The sequence below is a fragment of the Eulemur rufifrons genome, chromosome 8 (genome assembly GCF_041146395.1).
Source record: "Eulemur rufifrons isolate Redbay chromosome 8, OSU_ERuf_1, whole genome shotgun sequence".
NCBI lineage: Eukaryota > Metazoa > Chordata > Mammalia > Primates > Lemuridae > Eulemur > Eulemur rufifrons.
Genome location: NC_090990.1, coordinates 104,106,690 through 104,119,693, shown reverse-complemented (window position 1 = coordinate 104,119,693; position 13,004 = coordinate 104,106,690). Strand labels below are relative to the sequence as shown.

The 13,004-nt window shown below is 40.7% G+C and overlaps 1 protein-coding gene across 1 annotated transcript; it reads right to left on the bottom strand.

Annotated features, from left to right (window-relative positions):
- Positions 1–1,139: 1,139 nt before the first annotated feature.
- CTSK (cathepsin K) lies at positions 1,140–11,748 on the bottom strand. The gene is made up of 8 exons (XM_069478822.1): positions 11,611–11,748; positions 10,005–10,125; positions 9,415–9,537; positions 9,174–9,329; positions 6,958–7,176; positions 4,149–4,314; positions 3,785–3,890; positions 1,140–1,830 (listed from the first exon to the last, which is right to left on the bottom strand). The coding sequence occupies exons 2-8, from the start codon at positions 10,122–10,124 to the stop codon at positions 1,731–1,733; spliced, it is 990 nt and encodes a 329-aa protein (XP_069334923.1). The 5' UTR covers position 10,125; positions 11,611–11,748; the 3' UTR covers positions 1,140–1,730.
- Between the last annotated feature and the right edge of the window lie 1,256 nt (positions 11,749–13,004).

The window sequence follows — 13,004 nt, the reverse complement described above, 5'->3', positions numbered from 1 at the left end:
TGACTTTCCTCTAATCTCTTACATCTCTATTTTGTTCTTCATCTTTTGTTCTTTACATTACTGCCAGAAGAGTATTGCTAAAATATAGATCTGATCATGCCTCCCTCTTGCTCAAAAATATTTGATGCCTACTAAATGCCTGTGTGTCTACAAAATATAAAGTATGAACTTCTTGGGGCATTCAATACAGGATTCACCTCCAACCTACTTTTCTTGCCTCAGCCTAACCACGTATGCCTTTGCACTCTCTACTTGAGCCACCCCTGCCCTCACCATTCACCCACACAGCTCTGTGCCTTTGTTTACCCAGAACCTCAAGCCTGGTATACTCTCCCCACCACTCTTCTCTGCCCATTAAGATCTTTTAAAGCTCTGCTCTCAATAAAACCTCACCTAAAATCTCATTAAGAATTAATGACTCATTCCTAAGCTTGCATAATTAGTATTTATTTCATTATGGTTGGTGTTATTAGTTGTTTATTTGTGTCTCTAACCTTAGTCTACAACATTCTTGAAGTCAAGGTGATGTCTTATTAATTTTTTCATCTTCCTAACCTTAACACATTGCTTACCACATGGTAATAAATATTTACAAACAAAAATAAATATTTTTTGCATAGAATGAAATAAAACAGTATCTGACACATGATAAGCATTCAGTAAGGAACTCTTTCTAGTGCTAAAAATGAGTATTCAATAAACATTTTGTGAAAAACGGCAAAACAAACTGTGCTGATTTATTATTAGCCAGCTAATTTCTTTTAGAATTAATACTGGTTGGACACTATTAGTAAAGAATTTCAATTTCCTCTTTTGGTGACAGCAAAAGTTTAGGTTGTAGAACCTTAGAAAGGGCCTTAAGATATTTTTTAAGACCTAGGTTCACATGTCACTTAATCTGGTCCCCCCACAGCAGACTTACATGTTGAGAACTCCTTATGTTCACTTAATCCCAGAAACTTAGCACGGTTCTTGGAATAGAATAAGCACTCAATAAATGTCGGTTGAAAGAATGAACAAATAAATAAATAGAGATGAATTGTTTATGTGACAGTCTCTCCAACCAGACTGTGAGCACATCAAGTATAGAGAACATGTTTTATTCATCTTTTTGTCTCCAGCAACTATCCAACACAAAATGAACGTGTACTAAATACTATTTATTAAATTGTAGGCAAGAGATAAATACTTTATTTCAAAAATGCAAAGAAAGGAAAAGAAAACACATTTCTTATATCATGTAAACTTGTACCAAAGACTTACGAATAGATTTATGAGTTGGAGTGGAAAATACAGAACTTTCTACCTTGAGGATATAGAAGGGTATTTGAAAACTGAGAAGTCAGGTCACCCTAGTCCTCCAGGGTGGTTAAAGCTAACTTATCCCAGTGAATGAGACTCTAGCCTACATGACGATCTCTAGCCTCTATCTGGACAGCATCAGCCCCAAGACAACCCACAGGGGCAGGCTGTGGCCTCGTCTCTTAGCCTAAGAGTGCACATCTGTCAGGGAAATTCCTGCTGTGGCCATGATGAAAAAGGACTTGAGTGGAGAGGAGAAAAGTAGCAGGGATCACTTGAAGTACAAACAAATGGGGAAACTGAAGAGACAATTTCAGTACTACCACATCTGCTTCAAGAATGGCACAGTAACTCCCTTCCAAAGTACATTATTACATTGCACCATCATAGAAGGAATGGAATAGCAGGACAGGGTTGGCTGTCTGGAATTACATCTTAGGGAAGCTGGCCAGGTTGGCAATGCCACAGGCGTTGTTCTTATTCCGAGCCATGAGGATGTAGCCTTTGTTTCCCCAGTTTTCTCCCCAGCTGTAGGACCAATCAAGAAAAATACTTAGTACCCTCAGTTTATTTATTCATTAAAACATTTACTGAGTATTGTGCTAGGTACTGATGATATACAAAAATGAATAAAATATGTTTTACCTTTAAAGAATTTAAAGTCAAGAAGTGAGGAAACGACATAATGCTATTGGTCTCAAAGGTGGGAGAGATTGCTTCTAATCAAGAGGATCAAAAACGGCTTGATGTAAGAGGCAGCATTTGAACTGAGCCAAAAGGTTGGGTAGAATTTTGACCTGTGGGAAGGGGATGCTGGTGGAGGGGTGTGAAATGAACAATGGAGGCAGGAAAGGGTGGGATGTGTGTTAGGATCATATGGCTGAAAAATAGTGTACCTGACAGTGTGTAGTGGAAGACATGTCTGGAAAGATAGACTGAGATCAGGCTGAATTATCTTCATTGCAAGGCTAAAGAGTTTGACTTTTACTTGTGACCTACCATCGTGGAGGAGCCTGTGAAGGTTTTTGAGTGGGAGAGTGATATGATTAGAGCTGTATTTGGGGAAGATTACTCTTGAAAATGTAAGTCTGGAGCATAAGAAAGATGCATGAGAGACTGAAGCTGGTGATTTTAATTTGGGAGAAAACCCCATAGGACAGATGGATGGAACTATGAAAGTGGATGAGATTACCAAGAAAAGGAGTGGAGAGACTAGAAGACAGGAGAGACAAAGAGAGAAAGGAGAGAGGAGAGATTGGTCTGTATATCTTCCAAATTGTTTTCATGAGTTTTCTGTCCTTTTTTCCCAACCAGCAACTTGTCAAATTACCCAGTATATTTTACTTAAGACCTGTACCCAACCCCTGTTCTCTCCTTCTCCAGGTGCCCCCATTGTTCCTGATCCTGCCTGGGTGTGTCCCTTATTCCTCCCAGCTCTCTTGGATGTTACCTCTACCCTTGGCACCTGATCAAGAAAGAACAAGGTAAGTGCTTGGGGCTGGGAGTTGATAAAGGGACAACACAAGGACAGAAGCTATGGGAGATTAGAAAAGTGCTCAGGTTCACCCTGAGTCGGGACTGTGAAGCAACGCCCAGCCTCACAATTTAGCTTGCCGGCCTTTTAGGTAGCAGCCCAACCTGACTATACCACTGCATTATTCCGTGACTCCTGAGAGTCTAGGATTCTTGCTCCTTGGAGATCAGCAAGGATAGCAAATGTAATCAGTGCTGCTTCCAGGTTGGTGGTGACCAACCAGGAAAGGAAAAGTATAGTTCCCATAAATCTGTCCCGCATTCCCAAAGACACAAGGGGCTAAAGAGAGATGGGAAGCAAGGTGCCCTAGAGTTCTATTTGTTCCCAATAATAGGGAAGGAAACACTAATTTGTTTTTGTTCATGTCTTATTTCTAAAAAGTGTTTCTCTTCACAGACTTCACAATCTTTGGCAAGTTCTTATATATATAAAACTTTATACTCTTCAAGTGTATCTTGAAGAACAAAAAGCTGCACAAGGGAATATTAAACCTTTACATAGTTCCCCTGCTGCTTTTAGACAGACTGATAATGGAAACTTCCCTAAGAAATTGATCACATTAGAGACCAAAGAAAGTAAAAATAGATAATTCCAAAGCTTCTACTGGCTTTTTTTTTTTTTTTTTTTTTTTGCTTCTTTATGTCATAGTTAGGTCTGTCTTTCTTATTGGCTCTGAGATCACTTAAAGCAGACATCTGCTCCATTTCTTGTGTATGTTACTAAGCACCTTGCACATGGAGTAGCTGCCCAACACATACTTTGAGTACTATTGTCTGACTATTAAATGTTAGACTCAGAATTAAAAGCCTCTGACTGGAAAGATAGAACTGAAAAGCCTGAGACAGTTTTCTCTTGATTTGGAAGCAAGAAAGGAATATTGGGAAGCTAGAGGTGAGTCTGAGTGCTCTAAGGGTTACTGAGAGACAAAAGTAGTATTTCCATCATTACCTGTTTTTAATTATCCAGTGTTTGTTTCCCTTCTGGATTCCATATCCCACTGCCAAAACTGCATGGTTCAGATTATCACTATTGCAGCTTTCATCGTAATACACACCTAGAAAACAAACTATCAAGGTGAGGCTCTCTGCAATCCAATACGCCCTGTGGAGTATCCCAGTCTAGAGACTCTAGAATTCCATCCCAGTCAGGAGAGTTTACAACAGAGATGCTCTGCATTGCAGCAACTGTTAGTTTCTCTTTGGCAGACTCAATCAGAATATGAAAACTTAAGTACCGAAAATACTCTGGGTCCTTCGAGAAGCTGCCATGCCTATGTCATAAAAGACAGTTCTATATAGGAACAGCTCCTTACCTTTGCTATAAAAATGGAAGGAGGTTAGGCTTGCATCAATGGCCACAGAGACGGGTCCCACTCTGGCCACTGCCCTCTTCAGGGCTTTCTCATTCCCCTCAGGAATCTCTCTGTACCCTCTGCATTTAGCTGCCTTGCCTGTTGGGTTGTACATACAACTTTCGTCCTGGAAGAAACAAGGTTGTAAGAAAACTAGGATGAAGCAATGGGCAATGAGCTGGTGAGTGAAAAACTCAACCAATGTTTTGGGTAATGGCAGTGAACTAACAGGGGCAGCAGACTAGAGTCTCCTCACCATTTTATTAAACTATAAAAAGAATATGAAAAGTAGATTCTTAACTTCTACCACACATAAAAATCAACCCTAGGTAGTTTGAAGACATAAATGTGGAAGGAAAAACTTTAAAACTTAAAAAGGAGAGAGAATGTTTTTATTACTCAGAGTAGAAAAAGATTTCTGAAATAAGATTTTTTAAAAAATGCACAAATCATCTTCTGGCTGTGTAGTATGTGTGAGCCACAAAGGGCAGGAAAGCATCAACTGCTCTGAGGAGACTAAGGCCGAGGCCCAGCTAATGGGAGGAGCTGGGCCCTCTGTAGCTACTATATCAGGGGAGCTGGTATAAGGCAAAGAGTTTTGGCTGGATCCTTATGCTCTCATTAAAGATAGAATATAAAAGCACATAACATGACACTAAAATACATTAATTAAAGAACTTATGAATTTAGCCTGTGATCCATTATGTAATCTAATGATAGCCCATGTCAAGGTGGTATATACTTTTTGGCAATTCATTTTCCTACAGACTACCCCTTCAAAACTCTAAGGTTGCATCTATAAGAATACTTTGTCTACTACTTAGGAGGCTGAGGCAAGAGGATCACTTGAGCCCAGAATGTTGAGGTGCTATGATCCCATCTCTAAAAAATATATATATACACATATACATACATATGTATATACACACACACACATATATATACTAATATATATAATCTAAATATTAACAGTAATGGGAGCATTTTACATGACATTCTAAGATCACAGTGGTCTATGGTCTTAATAATTTCTCAAGGTCTCTTTGTTCTCTGCCATGTGATCCAAACCCCTGATGCCTTCTGGTGCCAAAAGTTGCACAGACCTACAAATAAAACTGGGTATTTTAGGAATGGACTCAGAAGAATGTCATGTGATGATACTTTAAAGTAAGAATAAGCTGCATTATGATTGGAATAAACTTATATTACTGTCCCTTTAAAATGTTCTTTAATATTTTTTTTTTTTTTTTTTTTTTTGAGACAGAGTCTCACTCTGTTGCCCAGGCTAGAGTGAGTGCCGTGGCGTCAGCCTAGCTCACAGCAACCTCAAACTCCTGAGCTCAAGCAATCCTCCTGCCTCAGCCTCCCGAGTAGCTGGGACTACAGGCATGCGCCACCATGCCCGGCTAATTTTTTCTATATATATTTTTAGCTGTCCATATAATTTCTTTCTATTTTTAGTAGAGATGGGGTGTCGCTCTTGCTCAGGCTGGTCTCGAACTCCTGAGCTCAAACGATCCGCCCACCTCGGCCTCCCAGAGTGCTAGGATTACAGGCGTGAGCCACCGCGCCCGGCCTAAAATGTTCTTAACTGTCTACTGCCCTATCAGATTTCTTCTCTTTTTTAAATTTTATTTTTCCTTAGCTCCCCCCATTCATTAATGAATAAAACTCATTCCTATTGTATTTTTAAAAGGCATACATTACAAAGGAAAAAATTAATAATTTTGCTATATTAAAATTAAGAACCTTTCTGGATTGAAAGATATAGTAAAGAGAATGAAAAGACAAACCTCAACTTACAACACACATTGTATTATATTAGTATCCAAATATCTTTTTAAAGTTCCCAAAATCAGTAAGAAAGAGGGAAAATAACCCAATTAAAAATGGGCAAAAAATAAAAATAGTCAATTCATTGAAGAAGAAATGCAAATGGTCAGATAAACATACTGACAAAGATGTGACTCAATGGGATTTCTTACACACTGCAGGTTTGAGTGTCCCCAGTTTTTCCAAATACTTTGATAAACAATTTGACATTATGCAGTAACTTGAAGATACACATACCCTAAGACCCAGACAATTCTGTTCTAAGGCATTATGTCCTGGTAAGAAATTCTTACAAATGTGCATGGGAGGCATGCCTGGGAATATTTGCAGCAGACAAACAGACCTGGTAGATAAATCTTGTCTTTGATGTATACTAGTGGTATGAATTTGTTTTATCAATTTTCTCACCTATAAAGTAAGGATAAGTCTACCTTACAGGGCTGTTATGAGGATTAAGTGAGAAAATTCACTAAACACATGGCTTAGCACATAGTAGCCATCATTTTTATCACTCAAGCTTTGTAACCCTGCTCCAAAGGCTCCTGTCAGAAAGGCCTCATATTATATTACCTATCAACCCCAGATCATGTAAAATAAAGCCACGTGATTCATGAAAATAGCATGGTGGTTGTGTGGGTTTGTTGTTGGGGGGTGGGGATTGAGCAGAGGATTATAGACACTTGCTCAGAGGTCTGTGGGGTAACCTATCGTCTGTTTTCTCTCAAGGAAAGAGAGGCAAATAGAACTGTGGTAGCCTAAACTCCCTAAATTCTCCCAGATTGTGGGAATCTTCATGGCCTGCTGTGGGAAATTATCCCATCCCGGAGGCAGGATAGAATAACAGAAAACAAGATTTCTGGAATCGCCTCAAGTACAAAACACCTTGCTGGGGAAGAAGGAGCTTTCAGAGGTGTGTACCTGTGTGGTGCAACCTCACCTCTCCCACATATGGGTAGGCATCTTCAGAGTCAATGCCCCGATTCTTCTGCACATATTGGAAGGCATTGGTCATGTAGCCCCCTCCACAGCCATCGTTCTCAGACACACAGTCCACCAGGTTCTGGGGACTCAGATTTAAGAGTTTGCCAGTTTTCTTCTTGAGTTGGCCCTCCAGGGCACCCACAGAGCTAAAAGCCCAACAGGAACCACACTGACCCTAGGAGACACACAGAGGAACTGTCAATCATTGCTGTTCACACTTTCTGTATCTTCTCTCTACCTGCCTGAAGAAATTCCATTCATTCTATAAATTTGAGCACAAATGTTGCCTTTGTTGCAAAGTCTTCCTCTTCCCCTTCATTTAACATTTGTTGCACTGTTCTGTTACTATTAACAACTGTTACCATCTTTACTATTAGCAGCAGAAAATCAGAATGGAGCAGAGTACTAGCTTTGAAAGTAGTTCTCCTGGGTTCTAACCTTGGTCACTAGCTATGTGACCTTGGTTAACTTATTATACTAGCCCTCTCTGTGCCTCAGTTTCCTTGTCTGGAAAATGTGGGCAATAACATACTTAATGGGACTGTTATGAGGATTAAAAGATTTAATTCACGTAAAGAGCTTAGAAGTGCCTGACACAGGATAATCTCTCAAAAAGTGTTAGTTATGGCTGCATGGTGGCTCATGCCTGTAATCCCAGCACTTTGGAAGGCAGAGGTGGGAGGATCACTTGAGGCCAGGAGTTCGAGACCAGCCTGGGCAGCAAGATACCATGTCTACAAAAAATAAGAAAATTATCCATGTGTGATGGCATGGCCTATAGATCCAGCTACTCAGGAGGCTGAGGCAGGAGGATCACTTGAGCCCTGGAGTTCGAGGCTGCAGTGAGCTGTGATCGTGCCCCTGCACTGCAGCCTGGGTGACAGAGCAAGACCCTTTCTAAAAAAAAAAAAAAGTGTTACCTATTACTATTAGTGCTTGTTCAGCTAGACTGTAGATTTTTCTTTATTTCCTATTCTATTTTTTAAGATTGAGGATTTCTTGAGGATACAGGTTATGTCCTAATCATCTTTTTTTTTTTTTTTTTTTTTTTTTTTTTTTGAGACAGAGTCTCACTCTGTTGCCCAGGCTAGATTGCTGTGGCATCAGCCTAGCTCACAGCAACCTCAAACTCCTGGGCTCAAGCGATCCTACTGCCTAAGCCTCCCGAGTAGCTGGGAATACAGGCATGTGCCACCATGCCTGGCTAATTTTTCTATATATATTTTTAGCTGTCCATATAATTTCTTTCTATTTTTAGTAGAGATGGGGTCTCGCTCTTGCTCAGGTTGGTCTCGAACTTCTGGGCTCAAACGATCCACCTGCCTCGGCCTCCCAGAGTGCTAGGATTACAGGCATGAGCCACCGCACCTGGCCTAATCATCTTTTTCTGAGACAGGGAGGGCCCTGCTTTGTCACCCAGGCTGGAGTGCAATGGTGGGATCATGGTTCACTGCAGTCTCAAACTCCTGGGCTCAAGCAGTCCTCCTGCCTCAGAACTCCCAATTAGCTGGGACTACAGGCCACGCCATCATGCTGGCTAATTTTTCTATTTTTGTAGAGATGTTGTCTCACTATATTGCCCAGGCTGGTCTTGAACTCCTGGCCTCAAGCGATCCTCCTAACCTTGACCTCCCAAAGTGATAGGAATACAGGAGTGAGTCAACATGCTCAGCTATCTTAGTCATCTTAAATCTCTACTGCCTAGCACTGTACCTGGTAGGTTCTGGGAGGAAAAAGTATTTGTTCAATGAATGTTAAATCAATTGTTCATCTTGCTGATACAATCCTGTGTTATTAAGGTTGTGGGAAAACTGGCATTCTCATGCTGATAAGAATGTAAGATTGTAAAAGTTTTTTTGGAAAGGATTCTCTGTGAACTAGCAATTCCAATTTTAGGATTTATTTTGCATAATTATTTGTACATATGCACAAAAATATATGCACCAGAATGCTTATTGCAACACTATTTGTAATAATAACAAAAACAAATGTACAAAAGTAGGTGATGAGTTAAATAATGGTTTAAGCTATATTCTGTTAGCATGGGGAGATGTACCATAATTCCTTCTCCCCCCTTCCTGGTACCCTCCTATCTCAAGAACAAAGCAGCATCAAAAGAAGGAAGGAAGTCATTCCAGATTACATATGCATACCCAGGAGAAAAGAGAGTACCTGGTTTTTGACAGGAGTAACATATCCTTTCTTTCGATAGTCAATAGAGTCTGGGGCTCTGCCTTCCCAGTCTGGGATATAAAGGGTGTCATTACTGCGGGAATGAGAAGGGGGTACTTTGAGTCCAGTCATCTTCTGAACCACCTCTTCACTGGTCTGAGAGAAAGAAGAAAGAGGCCAGGCATCAGCAGGAAACTAAAGCAAATAGGGCAGATGGGCCAGGAGCTGAGGCTCAACTCACCATATCCCCCAAGTGGTTCATGGCCAGTTCATATGTATGGACACCAAGAGATGCCTCAAGGTTATGGATGGAAATATACTTCAGGTTTTTTTCCCAAATTAAACGCCGAGAGATTTCATCCACCTAAACAGAGCATAGTCAATGTCGCATAGACTGTGTATAACATCACATATGCAATGCTGTGGAGGCTTTTAGGAGAAAAGATGAAACTCACAATCATAAAGAGTTTACAATTTAGTTGGGGAACTAACCATGGATTATTAAGAGTATGCAAAAATAAATATGTAAACAAATAAAAATAATACAATGCAAAACTCTGGAGAGAGAAAAATTCCTTATAGATTAATAACATTAATCTGAGAAGTCTTCCCAAAAGAGAAATATAAGACAGTTATAAAGCAAAGGAAGGATACGACTTGATGGAAGGTGAGTTGAGGCATAGGAAGGAAAACCCCATGTTAAGATTTAGGGAACAGAGACAGGTTTGCTTGGAATAAAGTATTTGTATTGAAGAAGGGAGTCTGGAAGCTAGAACTGGAGATCCCAAGTCTCAGCCCCCCTGCCATCTTCCTCTCCAAGTACCCAGGCACCTTGCTATTATACTGCTTGCTGTGGGTCTTCTTCCATAGCTCCCACTGGGTGTCCAGTATCTCCTCAGGGTACAGAGCAAAGGTCACCACGGGTAGCAGCAGAACCTTGAGTCCCCACATCCTAGGGAAGGGCATAATTAGGGGAGACTCTTTCATTTGGCAGGGGGTTCACAGCCCGGCTTGGGATTAGGAAATAGCTGGAGTCATATTCCTAGACAGGTGGCTCTTAACCTTTTAGGAGTCATAGGCTCCCTTGAGAAACTAGTACAAGTACATAGTCCCTCTCATCAGAAAAATGCATGCACACATAGTAATAATCCAGGGATTCATGATCTCAAAGAACCCCTTCCTCTGAACCATTAGACAGAGGAAAACTAGGCTCTATGAGGAAGGGAGACAGAGAATGGTGATTTTTCATATGATAAATTAATCATTGATAGGAGGCCCTAAATTTGGATGGGGTACTGGTACATCTGATTCCAAGTATTTTGACCGAGGGAGATTCACATAACACTTTCTCATACACACGCTTGCACAGACAACCAGAAAACGGGTACAAACTGTACAACCAGAATGGACTCATCTCTGCCTCCTCCACTGTCCCCAGCAGGCTTGGAGATGAACAGGTACGGGCAAGGTGGGAGTGGGGTTGCAGAATACAGAAAGGAGAGATTTCTGGCTAAGTTTTATGTCTTGATTATTTCTTCAGGGCATTCTCCTCCTTGCCTAAATTCTGGCACTTTTCTAGATCTTGTCAGAAGAGGACAATGTAAAAGTTAACGTTTCCTGTTCTCTACGAGACATTTACTATTCCTCACTTTCCTTATGCATTTCTTCCTTTCTCTTTCCCCTCCCTCCTTAGGCAGGAAACTGCCCTAATCTTAACCAGATGTTGTGGGCAGTTAGATTTTTTTTCCCCCCAACAAAAAACCTGTGGCCACAATGCAGGACAAAAAGCTTCAGAACCAAGATTTGTTAGAACAATTTAAGATGGAAAAGCAATGTTCTATGATAATTCAGTTTACTCTACCTTAGCTTATTTCTTGCATTGGCTTGCTTAATTACAACTCCTCCATTTTAACAAAAATTTGCAGCCTGCAGCAAGTCATACAGCTTGCATAATTTCTGAATTTATGGTCCATTTTTCTGTAATCTTTGGAAGCTGGCAAAATTAACAGCTGGAGTGTTAAGGGCTTTGAGATGTCTCAGAGAATAGGAAGCACTGAGGTACCACCTTTCGATACCATTCCTCCTCCTCATTAGGAGTTAACACTTTTGGTCCTTTTTGGCCAAGGCAGAAACCCCTGAGGGGCCACTCTTGAGGGATGGGTAAGGATTCCCTATATCCTTTGCTTTTACTAACAACCATATATGTATCATATAAGGAATATCATATCATAAATATCATACAAGGAATCCTAAAGATTTTATTTGGCCAGGCGGATTTTATTTGGCCAGGAAATGACCTAAGAAGGGTATCTGTGTTTTCATTCACAGAGCCTACAAAGTTTATTTTGATCCCCAAGTCACTATGTCCCTAATACTCCTAAAATAGGAAATTGGCAGGAAAGAAAAACTAAAAGGTCTAGGAAGTTGAAAATGTTACCTGCTGATGGGAATCTGTTGTCTGGCCTGGTTTCGGCAACGAAGTGTGGGCAGATGACTGGGGCTGCCAGATTTATTCCACCAGAATTGCGGAAGTCAGCTTCAGCAGTCGGCTGGAAAATTTGGATAAGAGGAGGAGGCGGGGATAGAAATGTTGAGAGAAGGGGGGTTTAGGGAGGAGGGAAGGAGGCAGCGGATTTGCATTGTTTTTGTGTGTGTGCAGTGCGTGTGCCAGGGCGGAGAGTTGCTAGGTATTCTCACATGACTGTCTTTGGTGGCAGACAAAAAAAGAGCTCAATACATATTACTCAAGTAGGGGCTTACCTTCTTCTCTTTTGGTAAATGGAACGACACAGCCCTAGTCTCCCCCATCCTCCTTCTTCAATATCTTTTATTATACTATTGGAGGATTGTGTCTTTTCCGACCATTTTCCTGTTATGACCTACCTCCCCAACACTGAAAACTGTTTTTAAATTTGTGTCTGACCCTCACCTCTGGTATGAGGGAATAAACACAAAAGACTAGAAAAGAGTAATGTTAAGGGAAGTCATAGGCTCCAAAGTTGCATTTTATGTTTGCTGGCTAAAAGCTGTTATCATTTCCAGGCAGGGGAATAGTTTTCCCAGCTTAACATGTTTTGCTGAGGGAGCATATGCCCGGAACGTTCAGATGAAATTGGCTCTAAAAGTAACCCAAACCCAGCACTCCTGATTATTTATGACAGCATATGAATCAATGCCATAAGCCCTGATGGATTCACATGTGACTCTGTTGCTAAAACTCTCAGATGGTGGGATGCCTGATGAACATCATGTCTCAATTATTAAAATCCCCAATCTAAGTCCCAGTCACATGAGCTTCTCCAAATGCTTCCCCAACATCCAGGCATGTGACAGATCACAAGAATCTAGCTCAGTTCCCAAACCACACTCCTCAACTTCATTTTCTTCCATAAACAGATGTAGGGAAAGAGGGGCCTTGTTAATAGAAAGGATGTTAGGTTATTAAGTATGAAATGTCCGGTTTCCTTAAGTACTAAGTTTCTCTGACATTTCACTTTGCCATTTCTTGTTTTATTTTTATTGTGAAGGCACATCCTCATTCTTTCAAACACATGGTTTGGCTCATGATGTTTTTAGAGCAATTTTTGTGAAACCATGGATAAGTCAAAAATTCGTGTTTTTTTGAATATGAGTTCCATCTGGAACCAGTGCTGCACAGACAGCTCGAAATATCAACGAAGTGTTTGGGAAGGATGTGGCTAATAAACGCACAGTACATCAATGGTTTGAGAAGTTCTGTTCTGGTGATGTTAATTTTAAAAATAAGCCATGTGGGCGACCTGAGACCAAGCTGGATAATGATGAGCTGAAAGCTGTGGTAAAGTGAATCCA